Below are 23,540 nucleotides of genomic sequence, written 5' to 3' on the forward strand. Positions count from 1 at the left end.
GGTATCTACTTATAAACAGGCTACATGTCATGGTTCCCACCTGGGAACAGCATGTAAATATATGATTTAGTTTAAATTCATAACTCCAATCAATTAAATGCAATTAATAAATACAGTACATAATATGATAACTGATGTATCATATAAATAATGTGTAATACATGATTTCCACAGGGGAGGACATAATAAATAATAATCATATTGACATATTTAATGTTAATAGTTAATAAACATGATTGGTACAGGCAAAGACAATTAAGGATGCCAAGCTTGTCTTTAAAATCATGAAATATTTTAATTTCATTGTATGCTCACATTTATCATGATGATTATAATTATTGGACCTGTATCCATATCTAATCAATCTATTAATTGTCTTTGATTATTATTATTTATTATGTCCTCCCCATGTATTATATATTATTTATATGATACATCATATATCATATTATGTACTGTATTTATTGATTGAATTTAATTGATTGGAGTTATGAATTTAAACTAACAATCTTATGTTTACATGCTGTTCCCGGGTGGGAACCATGACATGACCACATAGCCTGCTTATAACTAGATGCCCTTCATTTTATTATGTACAATACACATGCCTCGTTTAAAGTCCCAAAACCCTTTCCTTTCTCTTTCTACATTTTTGTCAAGTCTCTTTTTCATAGTTGAATCCATGAACACTGATCTTACCAGAGGCAAGCAAGGCATGTTGTTCTGGGTTCTTTATGACCTCCTGGATGAGTCGTCATGCTCTTGGAGTAACTTTTGTAGAAGAATAGGGTAACAAGAAATTCTGTGCTGCCAAAAAAAGAATAAGCAGCTAACACGACCAATAGGTTATAGGCATATAACAGTAAAACAAAAATTTATGTGTAGCGCTAAAAGTTCGACATGAAGGTAATGTCCAACAAATGATAAAATGTATCAAGGAAAAGCCTAGAAGGAGGTTCTCCATGTGTATAAGACTCTTAAAGTGGTTGATGTAATTTCAGTGACTTCGTGTGAGGAACATATCAAATATGTGACATCTGGAGTGAACACAGAAGAGACACACCAACACCAACTATAGGGAGGCTTACCAGATGAGGCTTGGGTGGTGGGTGATGATAGATGTTCCAGAGGAGTGATGAGAATGGAAGTCTGAGAGCAGACCAGATGCTAGTGGGTCCCTCGAGATGATGTTGGAAAGCGAATGGCAGTATAGTATAACAGGAAGGAAAAAGGCCACATAGTGTGATTCCGTAAAACAAGTACCAAATTTATTAAAAAAATGCACTCACATGAAATTCTTAAAATCAGCGCTGTTAAAAGTATGGCGGCAGTGGGGTCCTACCCGACGCGTTTCGTCCTCTTAGAGTAACTTTTGTAGGCCGGCCACTCCTGGGAAGGTTCATCACCACTGTTCCAAGTTGTCTCCATTTGTGGATAATGGCTCTCCCCGTGGTTCATTGGAGTTTCAAAGCCTTAGAAATGGCTTTGAAACCCCTTCCTAGACGGATACATGTACATTACTTTTGTTTCTAATCTGTTCTTGATTTTTTTTTTAGATTGTGGCATGATGTGTGTCTTTTTGTGATCTGTTAGCGTGCTTCACTTTGTCAGACAGCTTCTATTTCTGTGATTTCTTGATTCAACAGGTCTGGCAGTAATCGGGCCTGGGTGTGGCAAGTGAGATTTAAATCGGCTTTCCAAAAAATTGAGGTCAATCACAGTTCATTCACGATTCGGCATGGGAGGGGGCAATTACTTTTTCACATAGGGCCGGGCAGGTTTGAACAGCTTTTTTCCCCTTAATAAATTAATTAATAATTTAAAAACTGCATTTTGCATTTACTCGGGTTATCTTTGTGTAATATTAAAATTTGTTTGATGATCTGAATAATTTAAGTTTAAGAAATAGGCAAAAAAAAAAAAAGCAGGAAGGGGGAAAATACTTTTTCACAGCACTGTATGTTTTTTTGGGGGGGGGAATGACTGCTCCTTTAAAGTGATTGTAAGGCTTTGTTTTTTTTTTTTTTTTTTAAATAACAAACATGTCACACTTACCTCCACTGTGCAGTTCATTTTGCACAGAGTGGCCCCCGATCCTCGACTTCTGGGGTCCCCCGGCGGCGCTGGTAGCTCCTCCCCGCATCGTATAATCCCCTAGGAGAGGTGCTCTCGGGGCGCGCGCTCCCGAGTCCAGCATTTGCATCCATAGATGCAGAATGCCGGACTTAGCCCCGCCCCCAGGCGCTGGCGTCATTGGATTTGATTGACAGCAGCGGGAGCCAATGACTGCGCTACTATCAATCTATCCAATCAATCAGCCGAGAACCCCGGGCAGAGGGGAAGAGCGCGTCTCGGGCGTGGGAATTACAGGACTCAGGTGAGTAAAACTGGGGGGGGGGGGGGGGCAGTCAGTGACATACATTTTTTTATCCTTTAATAGATAGGATGCATTAGGGTGAAAAAACCCTTTTAACCGCTTCCCGCCTGCCGGCCATCAATGACGGCTGGGCAGCGCGGCTCTCATTCTGGGTGAACATCATACGACGACCGCTCTCGCGCCCGTGGGGGCGCGCATCGCAGCGATCGGTGGTGCGGTATGTCAGTCTGACACACCGCTACACCGATCTTGGTAAAGAGCCTCTGGGGGGGGGGCTGTGCTGATTGTTTATCATCGCAGCCGCCCCCCTCAGATGCTCACCCAGGACCACCAGGTATGCCACCCTAGACCACCAGGGAAATGCCAATCAGTGCCCATCCCCAATGCATGCCATCTATCAGTGCCGCATATCGGTTCCCATCAGTGCCACGTATCCGTGCCCATTAGTGCCGCCTATCAGTGCCACCCATGAGTGCCCATCAGTGCTGCCTATCAATGCCTATCAGTGCCACCTCATCGGTGCCGCCTTATCAGTGCCCATCAGTGAAGGAGAAAACTTGCTTATTTACAAAATTTTATAACAAACAAAAGAAAAACTAATTTTTTTTTTTTTTTTTCAAAATTTTAAGTCTTTTTTTATTTGTTTAGCAAAAAATTAAAAAATGCAGAGGTGATCAAATACCGCCAAAAGAAATCTCTATTTGTGGGAACAAAATAATAAAAATTCTGTTTGGGTACAGCGTAGCATGACCGCGCAATTGTCCTTTAAACAGCGACAGCGCTGAAAGCTGAAAATTGGCCTGGGCAGGAAGGGGGGTGTAAGTGCCCGGTATTGAGGTGGTTAAGGGCACAACCAATCGGGTATCCCCCGACCTGCTGATAAATCAGCATCACTTTGTTTCAATTTTTGCAGCAAAAAATGTCTATATTACAGTTCATATTGTAATACAGAAAACAGAGCACTAGGTGGCAGTGTGGTCCCTCCGCTTTTTCAGGAACGAGAACAAACCGAAAGATTTGGGTTTGTTTTTCTCATATTTTATTTTACCTTTTTTTTTGCTGTGACCGGGACCTCCTCAGCCCCGCAGAGTGAAATAGATGTACAGTGTCGGCGCGGGGGTTTGCGTGTGAGCGAGGGGAAATGTACGGGGGGTGAACCTCTGCACCCCTCTGTGTCGGAGGAACAAGTCACTTGATTACTGTTGGAAGTATAAAAAATGAGAGAGGTTTGCAGAGCAAAGCCGCAGAATTCTACATGTGAATTTAATCTGAACTCCTGTGCTGGTAATTCAGCGACTGCTGGGAGAAGTTTAAAAAAAAAAAATGAAAGGAAACTAAATATTCTAATCAATTTTTATTTTAAATCTGTTTCTGAAAAGCCTGCAGGTTTATATGTGTTTTTATTTTCTGACCTTGGATAGAATCTTTAGTTTACAAATAAACATTAAAAAGAAAAGGCTACACTTCTTATTACACTCTGGTTAAAAAAAAAACAAAAACAAAACAACAAACCGCAAAAAAAAAAAAAATGCTGGGCTTTCTAATAAGAAAGCCTAGCACTGATGTTCTAGCAGACAGACTGTGTTAATCAATAGTAATGACCTCTGTGTCAGAGCCAGGGAAGAGAGACACTCTCTTCTTGCCCATTCAGATATATATATATATATATATATATATATATATATATATATATATATATATATATATATATATATATATATATATATGTAGCACATATACACTCACCGGCCACTTTATTAGGTCCACCTTGCTAGTACCGGGTTGGACCCCCTTTTGCCCTCATTCTTGGTGGCATAGATACAACAAGGTGTTGGAAACGTTCCTCAGAGATTTTGCTCCATAGTGACATGATAACATCACACAGTTGCTGCAGATTTGTCGGCTGCACATCCATGATGTCAATCTCCCGATCAACCACATCACAAAGGTGCTCTATTGGATGAGATGTGGTGAGTGTGGAGGCCATTGGAGTACAGGGACCTCATTGTCCAGTGGTGAGATGATTGGAGCTTTGTGACATGGAGCATTATCCTGCTGGAAGGAGCCATCAGAAGATGGGGACAATGTAGTCATAAAGGGATGGACATGGTCAGCAACAATACTCAGGTAGGCCGTGGTGTTTAAACGATGCTCAATTGGTACTAAGGGGCCCAAAGTGTGCCAAGAAAATACCCCCCCCCCCCCACCATTACACCCCCCACCACCAGCCTGAACCGGTGATACAAGGCAGGATGGAACCATTCTCCAAATTCTGACCCCACCATCTGAATGTTGCAGCTGAAATCCAGACTCGTCAGACCAGGCAACGTTTTTCCAATCTTCTGTTGTCCAATTTTGGTGATCCTGTGCCAATTGTAGCCTCAGTTTCCCGTTCTTAGCTAACAGGAGTGGCACCAGGTGTGGTCTTCTGCTGCTGTAGCCCATCTGCTTTAAGTCTGGGTGTGTTGTGCGTTCAGAGATGGTATTCTGCATACCTTGGGTGTAACGAGTGGTTATTTGAGTTATTGTTGCCTTTCTATCATCTGGAACCAGTCTGCCCATTCCCCCTTGACATCAACAAGGCATTTTCCTCCACACAACTGCCGCACACTGGATACTTTCTCTTTTTCCCACCATTCTCTGTAAACCCGAGAGATGGTTGTGTGTGAAAAACCCAGAAATACTCAGACCAGCCCGTCTGCCACCAACAACCATGCCACGTTCAAAGTCACTTAAATCCCCTTTCTTCCTCCATTCTGATGCTCAGGTTGAACTTCAAGTTGTCTTCACCACGTCTAGATGTCTTAATGCATTGAGTTGCTGTCATGTGATTGATTAGAAATTTGTGTTAACAAGTAATTGAACAGATGTACCTAATAAAGTGGCCGGTGAGTGTATGCCCATTTAAATTAATTTTGAAAGGTACCTCCTATGAACCTTTCTTAGACTGCACATATGTAAACACTTTGGAGCAGAGCAATGAGCAGACGGTACACATGGTGTGCAACATGGGAACGCTATAGCGGAAGGTGAGCAGGGACTGGAGAGAGGGAGGATTGAGTGGCAGAGGATCAGCAGAGCTGGAGGTGCGGAGCAGGAGAAACTAGCAAATGTCACACGTGGTGCACAGCATGGAAGCAGTATAGCGGGAGATACAGCAGGGACTAGAGCGAGAGGAGGATCAAAACAAAACAAGAGGATCAGCAGAGCTAGGGGGTTACTACTGAGTGGGGGATCAGCAGAGCTGAGGGATACTACTAAGTGGAGCATCAGTAGAATTGAGAGTACTAATGAGCTGGGGATCTGCTGAACGAGGGTACCAACGAGCTGGGGATCTGCTGAATGAGGGTACCAACAAGCTGGGGATCTGCTGAAGGAGGGTACCAACGAGCTGGGGATCTGCTGAATGAGGGTACCAACAAGCTGGGAATCTGCTGAAAGAGGGTACCAATGAGCTGGGGATTTGCTGAATAAGCATACTAACGAGCTGGATACCTGCTGAAAGAAGGTGCCAACGAGCTGGGGATCTGCTGAATGAGGTCACCAACGAGCTGGGGATCTACTGAATGAGGGTACCAATCATTTGGGGATCTGCTGAGCAAGGGTACTAATGAGCTGAGGTTTTACTGGGCCCCTTTAAAACAAATAGAAAATCAACACACACACATGGTGTTTGCCAAGCTTCAAAAAAGTATCACAGAAGCATCAAAAACTCATCAAAAAAGCATGTTGAAGTGATCAGTGCTTTATTGTGTGTTTACTCTCAAAGCAAGCGTAAGTGAGCCCTTAATCCATACTAATCCTCACATATATGCATAATATCTGAGCATATGTTAGCTAAAATTCTAGGCAGAATATGTGATATAGAGGAAATTAAAGCAAACTATTTATTTAAAAAAATGCTCAATGAATGGCGCAGCAAGATTCCTATTTTCTTTAATCGTCAGCCCCATCTAGTGGCCATAATACAGTATTTTCCTGAAATGCCTCAATCGGGGAAAATATCACATTCTGGCCAATAGGTGGAGCTGACAATCTCATAAGCGGCACATTTTCTGTACTGAGCCACCAATGCTGACTTTGCTGCACTGAAATTCCAAGCTGTACTGCCTTAGTTATCCCCTTCTGGACTATGGAACAACCCCCTCCCCCCATCTACTCCAAAGCATAAGGGAGAGGTAGCAATGGCTGCAGGACAGAAAAGGATGGGGACTACTAACTTTGGAGTTGTCACCAGAACAAGGAAATATCTTTTAACAGGAAAAACTGTTCTTGGAGGGGTTTCCCCCTCACTTTGGGAAGATCTTCTCTTACTTTCTTTTGTGTTTTGGGAATGAAAGGGAAGGGGAAGTCTCGGTAACGAGGTATGAGTACGATCGGTGGGAGCTGGTTAAGGAAGGTGATAAACTATACATCATAAATAAACATCATACAATGTAATACTGACACATAATCACACACATGGGTTGGACTTGATGGACTTGTGTCTTTTTTCAACCTCACCTACTATGTAACTATCATAGCGACTTACAGGGGTAGTAAGGAATAGAAATGGAGAACACACAGGAGGACTTTTGTTTGTGGTCTCCAAACTGTGGCCCCGGGGCTGGATGCGGCACCAATGATGGGGCAATATTCCTCCCACTGATACCAACAATGGGGCATAATTCCTACTACTGACATCAGCAATGGGGCACTATTTCTTCCATTGACACCAGTGATGGGGCACTGTTCCTCTCACTGACATCAATGATGGGGCACTGTTCCTCCCACTGACACCAATAAAGGGACACTATTCCTTCCACTGACACCAAGGAGTGGACACTATTCCTCCCACTGATACCAATGAAGGGACACTATTCCTCCCACTGGCAACAATGATGGGGCACTATTCCTTCCACTGACACCACAGAGTGGACACTATTCCTCCCACTGACACCAATGAAGGGACACTATTCCTCCCACTGGCAACAATGATGGGGCACTATTCCTTCCACTGACACCACGGAGTGGGCACTATTCCTCCTACTGACAACAACGACAGGACGCTATTCCTCCCACTGACACCAATGATGGGGCACTATTCTTCCCACTGATCCCAACGATGAGGTATTATGCCTCACTGATCCCAATGATGGGGTATTATGCCTCTCACTGACACCAACAATGGGATACTATTCCTCCCCCTAATTTCAAAGATGAATTGTTTACACGCACTGACTCCAGGGAAATTTCTACTCCCACTGGCCTCAGTCCAGCCACCCTAAAGTCTCAAGGACAGTAAACTGGCCCTTTTGTTTAAAAAGTTTGGAGACCCCTTGGTGTAAATGATCTGACAGGTTCTCTTCTATTAATGACCATAGTCTAATGTAGACTCTTCGGCACAGTTGGGGACCTCGTGCTCTTGGGCTGAAATGCTCGGCCTCCCCATAAATTCATATCTGTGCAGATTCTTCTTGAGCAGAAATGTTGGCCGGTGACAAATCCCTGCGTCTCTTCATGAGTCACTTTGCCCTCGTTATTCTTTTTTTTTCTTGCCTCGGCCTTTCCAAGCACAAAGCGTAGACAGATGTTTGCATTTGGACAGAGGAACACAAATTGCATCCATTTGATTCCTGGCATGCCGGTGTCTTTCGAGCCAGATGCATTCTGTCCGGTGTGAAAAGAGAAAAGATGCCTTCTCCATGCGTCCGGTGAGAGGGGGCCCCGTCCGTGGCCATCACATGCTAACTCGTACTGGTGGGCTGTCGGCTTTTGGACGGCGTCTCAGCCTGGAGACCATGACCGTGTTCATGTGTTCCGGTAATTACAAGCTTTTGTGTTTTGGCTTCCATCTGGCCAGCGCTTAAACATTTGATGAGTCCTTGTGCAATTTGTCCAAATGTCGCTGTAATGCGGGCATTATGGACAGACTGGAACACGAGCAATTATGTTTACTGAGGATTGTAATGTCTTACAAAATTTCCTAAACCAAATCTAGCCAGACGACAGATGTCTTCACTCACAGAGGAGTAAACTAGTCAATCTATGGGAAGGCTCTGTCTCTATTAATCTGCTTGCTTCAGGATAATGTATTTGCATATATTAAAGCTTTGAAGGGTATAATCTGGTCATACATGACAACGTTGATTTAAGAACTTACTCAGGAGACCTGGTCTACCTGTAGAGCATCTCTAATTTTCATCCCGAGTTTCTTATTTTGCATTCTGCTGCCCTCGTTACAATGTATCTAAAGCTAAAACGGATCTTCTTTTAGCCCCAGTTCACGCTGCTGCAACTTCTCATGCGACTTGCTGCAACATGCAACACAATGTTGCATGACAAATCAAAACATCTATTTCAATGGGTGCTGTCTCAATTGCTGCGACTCCAAAAAAAAAAAAAAAAAGGTGTTCCTTTACTACTTTTCTGTGTTTTTCTTGCGACATGAGTGTCACAGACTGCAGTGTTAAAATCACAAAAGTTGCAAGTAAGTCACTTCTTTGTCTTTGCGACTTTGGCTGCGACTTCAGAGGGCTTTTTTTAATCCTATACTCCATTTCCATTCCATCATCTGCTGTGTACCGGTCCATGCCTGCAGCTCCATATCTCCTCCCAAGCATCCTCGCCTCCCAAAGCACATTGTCCACCTAGCAAGCACATTGTACAGCTGTATTCATGGTGCAGGAAAGATGGCTTTCAAGAGAGTGAGGGATGCTTTCAAATATAAGTTTATTCAAAAGCAGGAAGGGCTAAGGGCCCGCAGTATCATTATAAACATAAACAAGATTTGAGGACGCAGCCTCTTACAACAACATGACTGAGGGCATGACAGTATGGTTTTCCATTACAGGGTCATATACATGTTATTACACTCTGTACAATAGATTCAACCCTGCATTGGAACTCAAACAGATCTGTTTGTCCCTATCCCACCTGCCATTTTTCCTTTTTCCAAAATAATAGTTATAGAAAAATAATAGAAGAGAGAAAAGAAAGAGAAAGAAGTCAGAGAAAAGTAGTAGGTTCAAAGAGTGGGAGGGGGACACGGAGGCGGCGCCCATCTATTGCTTGGTACATACATTTCGAGAGAGAAGCTGCTGCCAGTTGGCTTCCACTGTCTGCTTCAATTCACGAGTTTGCTAGTAGGTTTTGGCCCTCAGTGGAGAATATGTATATAAGCCATTGCGACCAGGTTTTAGTGTATTGTTCAGTTTGGTTACGGGCTGTGAGGATAAGATCCTCCATCTTTCTGATATCTTCTACTTTTTTTTTAACCACATACCCACAGTTTGGGGTCTGGTAGTCTTCCACAGCAGGGGGATACAAGCTTTGGCCGCATCTAGGAGATGTCGGATCAGGGATTTTTTATATGTCTTGCTGGACATGGTAGAAGCGTGTAGTAAGAAGAGACTAGGGTCCGCCACAATAGGGCGTTCCGTAAATTTTTTGTATCGTCTGCTGTATGGACTTCCAGAACTGCTCCAACCTCTGACAGGTCCAAAAAACATGAAGAATCGTGCCCCGTTCTTCCCCGCATCTCCAACAAATACCCAAAGAAGATGGGAAAAATTTCTGCAGTTTGTCTGGAGTGTTGTACCATCTGGTTACTAATTTATAATTAGTTTCCTGCATTTTCGTGCATATTGAGGATTTAAATGTAAAGTATGTTTTGTTTTTGCCGTGGTGTAAAGCTACACTGCATATCTCTTTCCCATGTCCTGAGGGTGGGCATTTGGTAATTCTCTAGTGGTGTAATCAACAGTTGGTAGGTGGCTGACAGTGTGTGAGGTAGAGCACCCTCTCCTGAGCAGTATAATCCATATGTAGTCAAGGCCCGGTCAAAATTTCCAGGAGGGGGTAACGTCTGTAAAGCTCTCCAGAAATCTAGATGGAACGGCCCCTCCGATCTCATTAGCCCTTCTATGGAGGGCCACCGTCCATTTGTGATGTAATGGGATGCTTGTGAGTACCCTGCATTACATACTTACTGGATCCGTACATCCTGGACTGAGTTCTGGGGTTCCCAGAATCGGGCGTAGTGGGGAACTAGTGAGGGATGTTTTCAACAATGAACAACTCATCCAACGTGTACCTATGCGTCCTTCAATTTTTGATACAATTGACCCGACCTATAAAGACCAAGGCAAGCGAGACCAAGCATGGTTAGAGATAGCAAGACCCTACCATGGGGCTTGGGAGAGCTTTTCAGGTACAGCGCGATAGAAAAAAATGTAAGTTCAGTAATATGTGTCACACTCTATATTATTAAGATTGGCCAAAGTCACATTGAAGTCACATTAAGTTACAATGCAAAGTCACTATTGAAGTTGCATGACTTTGGGGTCGCAGCAATGTGAACTGAGCCTTAGTTTTGCATGGAGTAGAATGGGGCTAAAACTTCTACAGCTTTGCCAGTGTGTTTGTTAGACTTATTGTTACCCACCTGCTTGGAGGCCGAAGTAACGAGAGGGCTTCCCTTGCAGCTTTGCTCTGAACACCCCTGGATATGGTGACGGGGTGCAAGGCACAAAGTAGCAGGGGTGCCAGGGATCCAGGTGCTTGATGGTTGCTCATGGAGTTGGCCAGCAAGGATGACGACTAGGCAGCCGACGGGAGTCTCCGGTATTACCCGTGGAGAAGCCGCAGCTGGCAGGTTGTCCACCCTTAGTAAGATGATGCAGGGCAGATCTGGTAGGCAGCAGTGCAAAGGTCACACACAGGTACATGAAATAGAGCGGTCCTCCTTAAGCTAGGATGGGGTCATACATAGGTTTAGTAAGTAGAAGTGTTCCGTTGCAATGTATCTAAAGCTAAAACTTGTCTTCTTTTAGTTTTTCATGGAGTAAAAGAAACCTAGAGCTTCTGCAACTTTGCCAGCATGTTTGTTAGACTTATCGTCTTGTACCTGGTTGGAGGTTGAAGTGACAAAAGGGCTTCCTTGCGGCTCTAGTCAGAGCATACCCTGGATATGGTGATGGGTGCAAGGCACAAAGTAGCAGAGGATCCAGATGGTTGATAGTTGCTCATGGAATTGATCAGCAAGAATAATCTCTAGGTAGGAGACAGAAGTCTCAGAGTCCCAGGGAGGAGCCACAGCAGGCAGGTTGTCCACTCTTACTAAGATGATGTAGAGCAGATCTGGAAGGCAGCAGTGCAAAGGTTATGCACCGGTATGTGGAAGAGATGCCATCTTGAAGCGGAGACGGGGGTCATACACAGGTGTAATGCTTACCCCCGTAAAGCCACTGGTTTGCCTCAGGTTATTTTCCCGAATTTGTGCAACAGCTGCCAGGCACACAGCACCATCCACTCTTCTTGCTCAATGAGCAGTCCAGGGGTTGGGTTGCCTTTTTCAAATTTTTTGTTGAATAACTTGAGTCAGGCATAAGGAGCTGTGGGATACTCTAGGATAGTGTTTCTCAACCTTTTTTCAGTCATGGCACCCTCCAAAATTATGGACAGTCTTTAGGTACCCCATTCTAAAATGTAAAAACTATTCTGATAGTTTTACATAATGCAGCAATTTCAGTACACATAGGACACCCAGAGGTAAAGGTAATTTATATTTCCAGAGCAAACTGGTACTGACTAGTACTCCATTGTTTCTCTTCTCCCTCCAGTTTTTCTCCTTCACTTAACTAATGAGACCCCAATGCTGATGGAGAGAGGCAAGGGAGGGTCAAGCAAGGATGATTTGCAGGCAACTGACATCCTCATTATCAACTGATGTCATTGGTCGCTAGGAGGTCGGCAGCTAGAAGGTTGTAATGGTGTACAATGAAAACCTATGGCTTTGGGGCATTTTTTTTTTAGGCATTTTGCCTACGCACCCTGGATGAAAAAGGCTGCTCTAGGAACACAGAACAGCAATCGGGACACTCTCCACATTATCACCACTGCTTAGGACAGTCCTCCTACCGATAGCCCAGAAGTAATGAGCAGCACTGGGACACCATCAGAAGTAACCCGGGCCTTGCAAGCACTAGTTTGGATGCACAAGGGATAATAGCTGCAAAAGTCACCAGGATCCCACACTCAGGTCTGTACTCACAATGTCCCTGGATATTTGGATGTTTGGATGCCTCCTTCCAATATCAGCCAGACATTTCTCCAGTGAACTCTCCAGACCAGATTTCATATGAAATCCCTTGCTTAGCTTCAGAGATTCCTAGTAGCATAGGCCCCCCCAGCTCTGCCACAGCTGGGACATCGATGAACACCTCTAGAATTTCAGATGGGGCTGACTAGAAGGGCAGTAGTAGTAAAAACGTCTCCTGGACAAGAGGGCTGCCTCAGGGCCCTGGCTATTTATACACTCTCCAGCCACCTACTGGGCACCTTCCCCCAGGGATTGGCTGGAAGCACATAAATATTCAGGCTATCAGACATTCCAGAACTCTCCAGGAAGTAGGGGGAAGCAATCAAACTTGCAGCCTGTGGAGCCCAGAACAACCCAAAGCAATCGCAAGCTGCTCAGCTGATTACAGGAGAGCTACAAGAACTGAATTTACCTAACTAGCAGCCTATCTAGGAGGGTCCTACACAGGTATAGTAAGTGGAATAGAGAAATCATCTTGAAGCTAAGGCAGGGTCACCCACACTGTAGTAAATGGAAGCGAGTACATGTCTTGAAGCTAAAACTGGGCCTGGATCCAGGGATTTCTCATTTCTGGTTGACCTCAGGGCTAGACAGGTAGAGCCAAAGGGCCAGATGTGGCCTGGGAACCATAAAATGCCCAGGTCTGCTCTACATTCTTAACAAAGCTGTGTAGGTCCCTAATAATGAAGCCGTCTTCAAAATGGTGGGCAATTCAGGTCCCTTAGTAAATACTTGAAGGCACATTGAGAGAAAAGGGAGGTCTGTGCAAATTTTTATTTTTTCGAAGTCAGGACAAGCCGTCTGTTCTGGATAAAAAGGCAGAGAGAAGCTTGTGGTTGTAAGACGAGAACCACCACTTGAAGGTTTTGGAAGGGGGGGGTTGTAATTTCATGGCCATCGTAGGCAAGCAATTACAGGCTCACCTTTGTTAGGGTGCACTACCTTTTACTGTTAGCGGTGATAACATAAGCAAATATTTGAAGGGAAATTAACCCCGCCGATAGGTCGACGGAAGGTGGGCTCTGGTCTTCAATATGTCATTCTGATTTAATAAAGCCAGATATGAAGATATTTTGAAGTCTGAGTCATGTTTATCTTTGTACAAATTTAGAAAGGAGATAAGGACGCTGAAGAATGTTAGAAGAGTGTTTGCCAATTTCTTAAATGCCTGTTGGCAGAGCCGAGCGTTGGATTTAGATCAATTGTACAATACAGTGTGTATACAAAAAAATATATAATTCTTAAGTGGGGATTTATCTAAACCATTTTATGAAATGGATTTAAAAGAACTGTCAACGTTTACTGCCAAAATGGTTTACAACTGTGCAAGGCGGCCATATTGCCTGCTTACCTTTAAAGCAGAACTTAACTGTATCTTAGCACCACAAACTGAAAACGCTACTTAATTCATTTTTATTATTCAAAGCAAACTCCCCTCAATCCATCCTCCATGCTTTATTTTGTACAAAAACCACCATTCCTCCCATCCCAGCTCATCACCCCCCCACCATTCCTCCCATTCTAAGAGGATGGGAGGGATGGAGGGGGAAGAGGAGCCAAGGGTCAGCCTTTCTCAACCTTTATACCCTTGAAATAATTTTTAGGTTCTGGGGAAACGCTCTAATAAAATCAGTTGTTCGGGGACCAGTGGGAAAAATGCTCCTTATATTGGTGATCAGTGAGAAGAATGTTCCTTACATTGGTGATCAGTGGGAAGAATGTTCCTTACATTGGTGATCAGTGAGAAGAATGTTCCTTACATTGGTGGTCAGTGGGAAGAATGTTCCTTACATTGGTGATCAGTGAGAAGAATGTTCCTTACATTGGTGATCAGTTGGAAGAATGTTCCTTACATTGGTGGTCAGTGAGAAGAATGCTCCTTACATTGGTGATCAGTGGGAAGAATGTTCCTTACATTGGTGATCAGTGGGAAGAATGCTCCTTACATTGGTGATCAGTGGGAAGAATGCTCCTTACATTGGTGATCAATGGGAAGAATGTTCCTTACATTGGTGATCAGTGAGAAGAATGTTCCTTACATTGGTGACCAGTGAGAAGAATGTTCCTTACATTGGTGATCAGTGGGAAGAATGTCCCTTACATTGGTGATCAGTGAGAAGAATGTCCCTTACATTGGTGATCAGTGAGAAGAATGTTCCTTACATTGGTGATCAATGGGAAGAATGTTCCTTACATTGGTGATCAGTGAGAAGAATGTTCCTTACATTGGTGACCAGTGAGAAGAATGTTCCTTACATTGGTGGTCAGTGAGAAGAATGTTCCTTACATTGGTGATCAGTGAGAAGAATGTTCCTTACATTGGTGATCAGTGAGAAGAATGTTCCTTACATTGGTGATCAGTGGGAAGAATGTTCCTTACATTGGTGATCAGTGAGAAGAATGTTCCTTACATTGGTGATCAGTGAGAAGAATGCTCCTTACATTGGTGATCAGTGAGAAGAATGTTCCTTACATTGGTGATCAGTGGGAAGAATGTTCTTTACATTGGTGATCAGTGAGAAGAATGTCCCTTACATTGGTGATCAGTGAGAAGAATGTTCCTTACATTGGTGATCAGTGAGAAGAATGTTCCTTACATTGGTGATCAGTGAGAAGAATGTTCCTTACATTGGTGATCAGTGAGAAGAATGTTCCTTACATTGGTGATCAGTGAGAAGAATGTTCCTTACATTGGTGACCAGTGAGAAGAATGTTCCTTACATTGGTGATCAGTGAGAAGAATGTCCCTTACATTGGTGATCAGTGAGAAGAATGTTCCTTACATTGGTGATCAGTGGGAAGAATGTCCCTTACATTGGTGATCAGTGAGAAGAATGTCCCTTACATTGGTGATCAGTGAGAAGAATGTTCCTTACATTGGTGATCAATGGGAAGAATGTTCCTTACATTGGTGATCAGTGAGAAGAATGTTCCTTACATTGGTGACCAGTGAGAAGAATGTTCCTTACATTGGTGGTCAGTGAGAAGAATGTTCCTTACATTGGTGATCAGTGAGAAGAATGTTCCTTACATTGGTGATCAGTGGGAAGAATGTTCCTTACATTGGTGATCAGTGAGAAGAATGTTCCTTACATTGGTGATCAGTGAGAAGAATGTTCCTTACATTGGTGATCAGTGGGAAGAATGTTCCTTACATTGGTGATCAGTGAGAAGAATGTTCCTTACATTGGTGATCAGTGAGAAGAATGTTCCTTACATTGGTGATCAGTGGGAAGAATGTTCCTTACATTGGTGATCAGTGAGAAGAATGTTCCTTACATTGGTGATCAGTGGGAAGAATGTTCCTTACATTGGTGATCAGTGAGAAGAATGTTCCTTACATTGGTGATCAGTGAGAAGAATGCTCCTTACATTGGTGATCAGTGAGAAGAATGTTCCTTACATTGGTGATCAGTGGGAAGAATGTTCTTTACATTGGTGATCAGTGAGAAGAATGTCCCTTACATTGGTGATCAGTGAGAAGAATGTTCCTTACATTGGTGATCAGTGAGAAGAATGTTCCTTACATTGGTGATCAGTGAGAAGAATGTTCCTTACATTGGTGATCAGTGAGAAGAATGTTCCTTACATTGGTGATCAGTGGGAAGAATGTTCCTTACATTGGTGATCAGTGAGAAGAATGTTCCTTACATTGGTGATCAGTGGGAAGAATGCCATCCATACAGATAACTAAAAAAAGAAGATAATTGATGGCGTGCTGATGACTGTGTGCTGGAACTATGTAGTCACCATTGGTCTCCATTCACACCTGAGCTTAGCGTTTATTATTGGTGTTTTTTCGTCATTTTTGCAGCTTTTTACAAGCATTTTTAAAGCTATTACAAATGTTTTACAGCTTCAGGTGTTTTTGTTTAGCCAATAGAAATTGAGGGAGGAGAGGGGAGGAATTTAGAGGTTGAGAGCTGCTGTTTGAGCAGAAAATGAGCAACAAAACGTTTAAGTCAGGCATTTCTATTGAAGTCTATGGGGCCAGAAACGCTTTTAATCTGCCAAAAAAGAAGCTCATGTACTTGTACTGAAGAGATGGTCTTCATAAAGAAGCAATACACCCAAATAAAGCCAGCGTACTACGGTATTACTACGGTTTAGCAATTCATTGAGAATCCCTGAGCTTCGCGCTCCTTTAATTTCCAGGCTTTCCTCCCTGTGCTGAGTCTAGTCTATCCATGATTTGCAGGTAGTGTCATTCGTGTATCAGGCGGTAATATACTGAGCGCGGTGGAGAGTGGGCGGAGCTTATACCCTTTACGGGGAGCAATCTAAAATATTGCCTGGTATGCACATTCCTCTTCCCCTTCGCATGAATAATAATAGTATTTAAAAAGGTCACATACAAGGGCATCTTGTATAAAAGAACACAGTCCTCTATATCATATATTAGGAGTGCAAAAAAAAAAAAAAAAAGATGTAGAAGAATTATTAAAATGCACGCTTGCCTATCCTGTCTCCTTTATTGTATGAGGATTTACTAGGGTCTCCTTCAAAATACACTATATTACCAAAAGTATTGAGACGCCTGCCTTTACACACACTTTAAACTTTAATGGCATCCCAGTCTTAGTCCGTAGGGTTCAATATTGAGTTGGCCCACCCTTTGCAGCTATAACAGCTTCAACTCTTCTGGGAAGGCCGTCCACAAGGTTTAGGAGTGTGTCTATGGGAATGTTTGACCATTCTTCCAGAAGCGCATTTGTGAGGTCAGGCACTGATGTTGGATGAGAAGACCTGGCTTACAGTCTCCGCTCGAATTCATCCCAAAGGTTCTATCGGGTGGAGGTCAGAACTCTGTGCAGGCCAGTCAAGTTCCTCCACCCCAAACTCTCTTATCCATGTCGTTTTTGGACCTTGCTTTGTGCACTGGTCCAAATCATTTGGTGGAGGGGGGATTATGGTGTGGGGGGTTGTTTTTCAGGGGTTGGGCTTGGCTCCTTAGTTCCAGTGAAGGGAACTCTTAAGGCGTCAGCATACCAAGACATTTTGGACAATTTCATGCTCCCAACTTTGTGGGAACAGTTTGGGGATGGTCCTCTTCCTGTTCCAACATGACTGCGCACCAGTGCACAAAGCAAGGTCCATAAAGACATGGATGAGCGAGTTCGGGGTGGAGGAACTTGTCTGGCCTGCACAGAGTCCTGACCTCAACCCGATAGAACACCTTTGGGATGAATTAGAGCGCAGACTGCAAGATGTTGAATGAGAAGGCAATCTCTGCTCTAATTCATCCCAAAGGTGTTCTATCGGGTTGAGGTTCAGGCCAGTCAAGTTCCTCAACTCCAAACTGGTTTATCCATGTATTTATGGACCTTGCTGATGTTGAAAACACAGATCCAAAGGGAAACAAAGGTGTTCCTAGAGTGTCCACAGCAAGCAAAAGGAATGAGTCCGTGTATAAAACCAGTATGGCGTCCCTCCAATAACTGACATGGGTGGCGATTGGCCATGATCACGGCAATGATTTTGTGAAAAATGCAATAATTTATAGCAACTGGAATTTACTTTACTAAAGTCGGGTGGAATTTGGATTGGATTGGCTGCTGTGGGTTGTTGTGCATTGCTATTTGTATTACTACATAAGCTGACATGACGCTTGAAATTTGTTCTCCGTTTCGATTTTGTAAAGTTGGTTTTCTTTTCATTGGGTGTGTTGGTAATAGATCATTTAAAGTTTTCATTGTGTTGTATGTATTGTGAATAAGGTTGTCTATTTGTTCTGCTTTACAGTGGTAGCAGAATGCCGGGCGTCTCTACAGCAAAAAAGTGGCAGCGAGCCGCCATCGCTAGAACCCTCACAAGTCACACAAGAGGCTGAGAACATTTCTGTTGTGGAGCGGACTCCCACACCTCCTGTCCCAACCAGTCCTGAAGTGAGTAGCACCTTAGAAACTGTATCTGTGTTACTATATGAGAACAATTCTATCCACAAGACTCTAATACCAAGGTTCTTCAAGGAAAACCTCCCCAGCCCCCATTCATAGCCAACTAGTCTATCCGAAACTGAAATACCCAACCCAGGTTGAGAAGATGTAAGTTGCACCTTAGAACTGTATCTATGTTACTATATGGGGACAATGATAGAACATACAATACTCTAATACCGGGGTTCTTCAGGGAAAAGCAAAACCTCCCCAGCCCATATCCCTAGCCAATAAGTCTATCTTAAACTGAGATACCCAACCCAGATTGAGAAAGATGTAAGTAGTACCTTAGAACTATATCTATGTTGTTAAATGAGGTCAATAATAGAATATCTACTTGCTGACCGCAATATGTGTTTTTTTGGGGTTTTTTTTTCAGCCAGCGATTCTGTTTCTTATAAAAGCAGTCAGAGCGGGTGATTATCTGCTGGATCGCTTTTAGAAGCAGAGGGAGGGGTCTAACCCCCCCCCATGGTTCACAAAGCTGGTCACATAGGTGAGGGGAGACCAGATCGTCTCTGATCACCTCTATGATCTAGGCGGCATGACATCACTTCCGGTCTAGAGCGAAAGTACTCAAATTGTACTTTTTTTTTTTTTTTAAAGCATAAGCTCATTTTTTTTCTTGCAAGGATCTTCTCTAGGATCTCCGCTAAAAAAATAAATATATATATATATATATATATATACATAAGTTTACATACCCTGACAGAATTTTTTATTTCTTGACCATTTTTCAGAGAATATGAATGATCACACAAAAACTTTTCTTTCACTCGTGGTTAGTGTTTGGCTAAAGCCATTTATTATCAATCAACTGTGTTTTACTCTTTTTAAATCATAATGACAACAGAAACTACCCAAATGACCCTGATCAAAAGTTTACATACCCCAGTTCTTAATACCGTGTATTGCCCCCTTGAACATCAATGACAGCTTGAAGTCTTTTGTGGTATTTGTGGATGAGGCTCTTGATCTTCTCAGATGGTAAAGCTGCCCATTCCTCTTGGCAAAAAGCCTCCAGTTCCTGTAAATTCTTGGGCTGTCTTGCATGAACGGCACGTTTGAGATCTCCCCAGAGTGGCTCAATGATATTGAGGTCAGGAGACTGAGATGACCACTCCAGAACCTTCACTTTATTCTGCTGTAGCCGATGACAGGTGGCCTTGTGTTCTGGATCATTGTCATGTTGGAATGTCCAAGTACGTCCCATGCGCAGCTTCCTGGCTGATGAATGCAAATGTTCCTCCAGTATTTTTTGATAACATACTGCATTCATCTTGCCATCAATTTTGACCAAATTCCTTGTGCCTTTGTAGCTCACACATCAGCGATCCACCTCCATGTTTCACAGTAGGAATGGTGGACCTTTCATCATAGGCCTTGTTGACTCCTCTCCAAATGTAGTGTTTATGGTTGTGGCCAAAAAGCTCAATTTTGGTCTCATCACTCCAAATGACTTTGTGCCAGAAGGTTTGAGGCTCGTCTCTGTGCTGTTTGGCGTATTATATTGATACTTTGTGGTATTTGTGTAGTAATGGCTTTCTTCTGGCGACTCGACCATGCAGCCCATCTTTCTTCAAGTGCCTCCTTATTGTGCATCTTGAAACAGCCATACCACATGTTGTCAGAGAGTCCTGTATTTTACCTCAAGTTATTTGTGGGGTTTTTCTTTGCATCCCGAACAATTTTACTGGCAGTTGTGGCTGAAATTTTAGTTTCAACAGAACCCCTCATTTTCCACTTCTTGGTTAGAGTTTGAACACTGCTGTTCGGCATTCTCAATTCCTTGGATATCTTTTTATATCCCTTTCCTGTTTTATACAGTTCAACTACCTTTTCCCACAGATCCTTTGACAATTCTTTTGCTTTCCCCATGACTCAGAATCCAGAAACGTCAGTGCTGCACTGGTTGAAAAATGCAAGGGTCTGTCAGGAGTCCAGAAACTCATTGACCTTTTATACACACACAATAATACAAGCAAACAGATCACAGGTGAGGATGGTTACCTTTAATAGCCATTCAAACCTCTTTGTGTCAACTTGTGTGCATGTTACCAGGCCAAAATCACCAGGGGTGTGTAAACTTTTGATCAGGGTCATTTAGGTAGCTTCTGTTGCCATTTAAAAAGAGTAAACACAGTTGATCGATAATAACTGGCTTTAGCCAAACACTAATGCCCCGTACACACGGTCGGACTTTGTTCGGACATTCCGACAACAAAATCCTAGGATTTTTTCCGACGGATGTTGGCTCAAACTTGTCTTGCATACACACGGTCACACAAAGTTGTCGGAAAATCCGATCGTTTTAAACGCGGTGACGTAAAACACGTACGTCGGGACTATAAACGGGGCAGTGGCCAATAGCTTTCATCTCTTTATTTATTCTGAGCATGCGTGGCACTTTGTCCGTCGGATTTGTGTACACACGATCGGAATTTCCGACAACGGATTTTGTTGTCGGAAAATTTTATCTCCTGCTCTCCAACTTTGTGTGTCGGAAAATCCGATTGAAAATGTCCGATGGCGCCCACACACGGTCGGAATTTCCGACAACACGCTCCGATCGGACATTTTCCATCGGAAAATCCGACCGTGTGTACGGGGCATGACCATGAATGAAAGAAAAGGTTTTTGTGCTTATCATTCATATTCTCTGAAAAATGGACAAGAAATCATAAATTCTGCCAGGGTATGTAAACTTGTGAGCACAACTGTGTGTATGTATGTGTATGTGTATATATATATATATATATATATATATATATATATATATATGTGTGTGTGTTTGTATATCTATCTAGAGAGCGCTCTCTCTCTCTCTCTCTCTCTCTCTCTCTCTCTCTCTCTCTCTCTCTCTCTCTCTCTCTCTCTCTCTCTCTCTCTCTCTCTCTCTCTCTCTCTCTCTCTCTCTCTCTCTCTCTCTCTATATATATATCTATATATATATAGATATATATATATATATATATATATCTATATATATATATATATATCTATATATATATAGATATATATATATAGATATATATATAGATATATATATATATATATATATAGATATATATATATGTTTGTGGGTTCATTTCTAATTTATAGCAAAAAAAGACATATTTGTACTTGTAAAGAAAAAGTGCCAAAAAGGCCGGGTCTTCAAGTGGGTATACGATACTTTAATACTAATCCTCCCCAACTAAATCCTGGGGAGGGGGATATTGGTGGTGACACAAGTGGAATCGGTTGGAGTGGAGCACACCACAAGTCGTTTTTATTTTAAAGGAATTGCAGCACAAGTGTATTGCGCTTTTATTTGCACCATTGCACTTTTAATATTGAGGAATGCACTTTATGGACATTTGCACTTTCGAAAAATTTGTATGTATCAATTGTTTGTATAATATTTTTGAATTGGTGTGTTGCATTAGTTAATTGTAGGGTAAGCACAGCTTTTTATTTTTTACATCCTTTAATAATAAACCGAGTGCTGGTGATTGAAGAAAAAGAAATGGGAATCTTTATTGCATATAATAGGGTTGGTCCCCAATAGCACAAGGAAAAAAAAATTGTTAATGCATTTCTTTAAATTCTTTCCATTGAATGCTGAGACCTTCTGCGAGAAGTTTCTCTCTGTTTGATAGACCATGTCATCTTTCCTGGTCTGATGAAAACAAATGAATGACATTAGGATTAAAATAAAGGCAAATGTGTCTTTCATTATATAAAACCATAAGTGTAGCTCTACATCCACCCTCCTTCTGATCCTTCACATTCTCTATATTTCATCTTGTTGGTTCTACAAATGGTTTTCCTAGCATCTGATGGTCATTATTATTATCCTCTTAATATATAAAGGCTGCATTATTCAGCACATTCCTCCAATACTCCATGGACAATAAGATAAACTCCTCGCGAGGGTGAAAGAATGAGTTGACTACCCATCTGGTAAGTTGGATGGAGGTCCTGGGATCCCGTAGAGTTGTATTCCTGCACTGAGGCCTGGATGGAGTCCCCTAAATCAGTCACAGCCTGGCAAGGTCCGTGCTCCCCGTCCAAGCTTGGATCCCTGCCCGGCCTTCCTTTTGCGGGCCGCGGATATTGCTTTGTTTATTTTCATGATGAATGTGTTTTCGGAAAAGTATTCCTTTTTTGCATCACAGTAATTCAATTTCCCCCGTTTTTTTTTTTTTCTATTTTGGTTGCTTTTTCTGTTTGCTTTTAAAAGCCTTGCTGTTGCTTTTTTTTTTTTTTTTTTCTTTTCAACTTTTGTTGCTTCAGAAAACCTTTTTTAATGCCTCGTTCTTCTCTGTTTCCTCCTCCTCCGTTTTCTGTCTCCTCAGTTTTCCTCCTGCTCGGACAGCTCAGAGTTTACAAGCCATAAACTGGTAGGATTTCACAATCGTTTCTCAATTGGAGACGTGATTAATTTTTGCTTCCAACAGCCCTTGCAGAAAAAAAAAAAAAAAAATTAAACAGATAACATGGCTTCGGTGTGTTTGCCCCATCAGGACTTAGAGCCACAGAAAGTCCATTTCTGCGTAAACCCAAATTATCATTTAACTACTTCAATACCGGGCACTTACACCCCCTTCCTGCCCAGGCCAATTTTCAGCTTTCAGCGCTGTCGCTGTTTAAATGACAATTGTGCGGTCATGCTACGCTGTACCCAAACAGAATTTTTAGCATTTTATTCACACAAATAGAGCTTTCTTTTGGCGGTATTTGATCACCTCTGTGTTTTCCATTTTTTGCTAAACAAATAAAAAAAGACCTAAAATTTAGCAAAAAAAAAAATTTTTTTTCTTTTTGTTTCTGTTATAAAATTTTGTAAATAAGTAAGTTTTCCCCTTCACTGATGGGCACTGATGAGGCGGCACCGATGAGGTGGCACTGATATGCAGCACTGATGGGCATTGATAGGTGGCACTGGTGGGACACATTGTCAATTGGCTCCTTGCTGATATAGCCTTTGTGGGGTTTTGTGTAGCTCTGTCGACCTGTCATGTATATCCTGGTTGTACTTTTCATCATTTGTTAATTCTGGCATCCATTGTTGCTTTTATTCATTGTTTCCATTCTAGCACATGTTTTTCCTTTAAATTTTTGATATAATAAAATTTTGATAATTTTTTTATACTTTTTGTTA

The 23,540-nt window shown here is 42.4% G+C and overlaps 1 protein-coding gene across 7 annotated transcripts in view; it reads left to right on the forward strand.

Annotated features, from left to right (window-relative positions):
- The window catches only part of ZFYVE27 (zinc finger FYVE-type containing 27), a 124,384-nt gene that overhangs the window by 43,554 nt on the left and 57,290 nt on the right, over positions 1-23,540 (forward strand). For 4 of the 7 annotated variants that reach the window (XM_073595534.1, XM_073595528.1, XM_073595531.1 and 1 more), the window contains exons 7-8: positions 18,201-18,343; positions 22,735-22,779. In XM_073595534.1, coding sequence (XP_073451635.1) covers positions 18,201-18,343; positions 22,735-22,779 — 188 coding nt within the window. The remainder of the gene's footprint in view (positions 1-18,200; positions 18,344-22,734; positions 22,780-23,540) is intronic. The other 3 variants (XM_073595532.1, XM_073595533.1, XM_073595535.1) reach the window with 1 other exon arrangement.

Source organism: Aquarana catesbeiana, linkage group LG08, assembly GCF_042186555.1.
Source record: "Aquarana catesbeiana isolate 2022-GZ linkage group LG08, ASM4218655v1, whole genome shotgun sequence".
Lineage (NCBI taxonomy): Eukaryota > Metazoa > Chordata > Amphibia > Anura > Ranidae > Aquarana > Aquarana catesbeiana.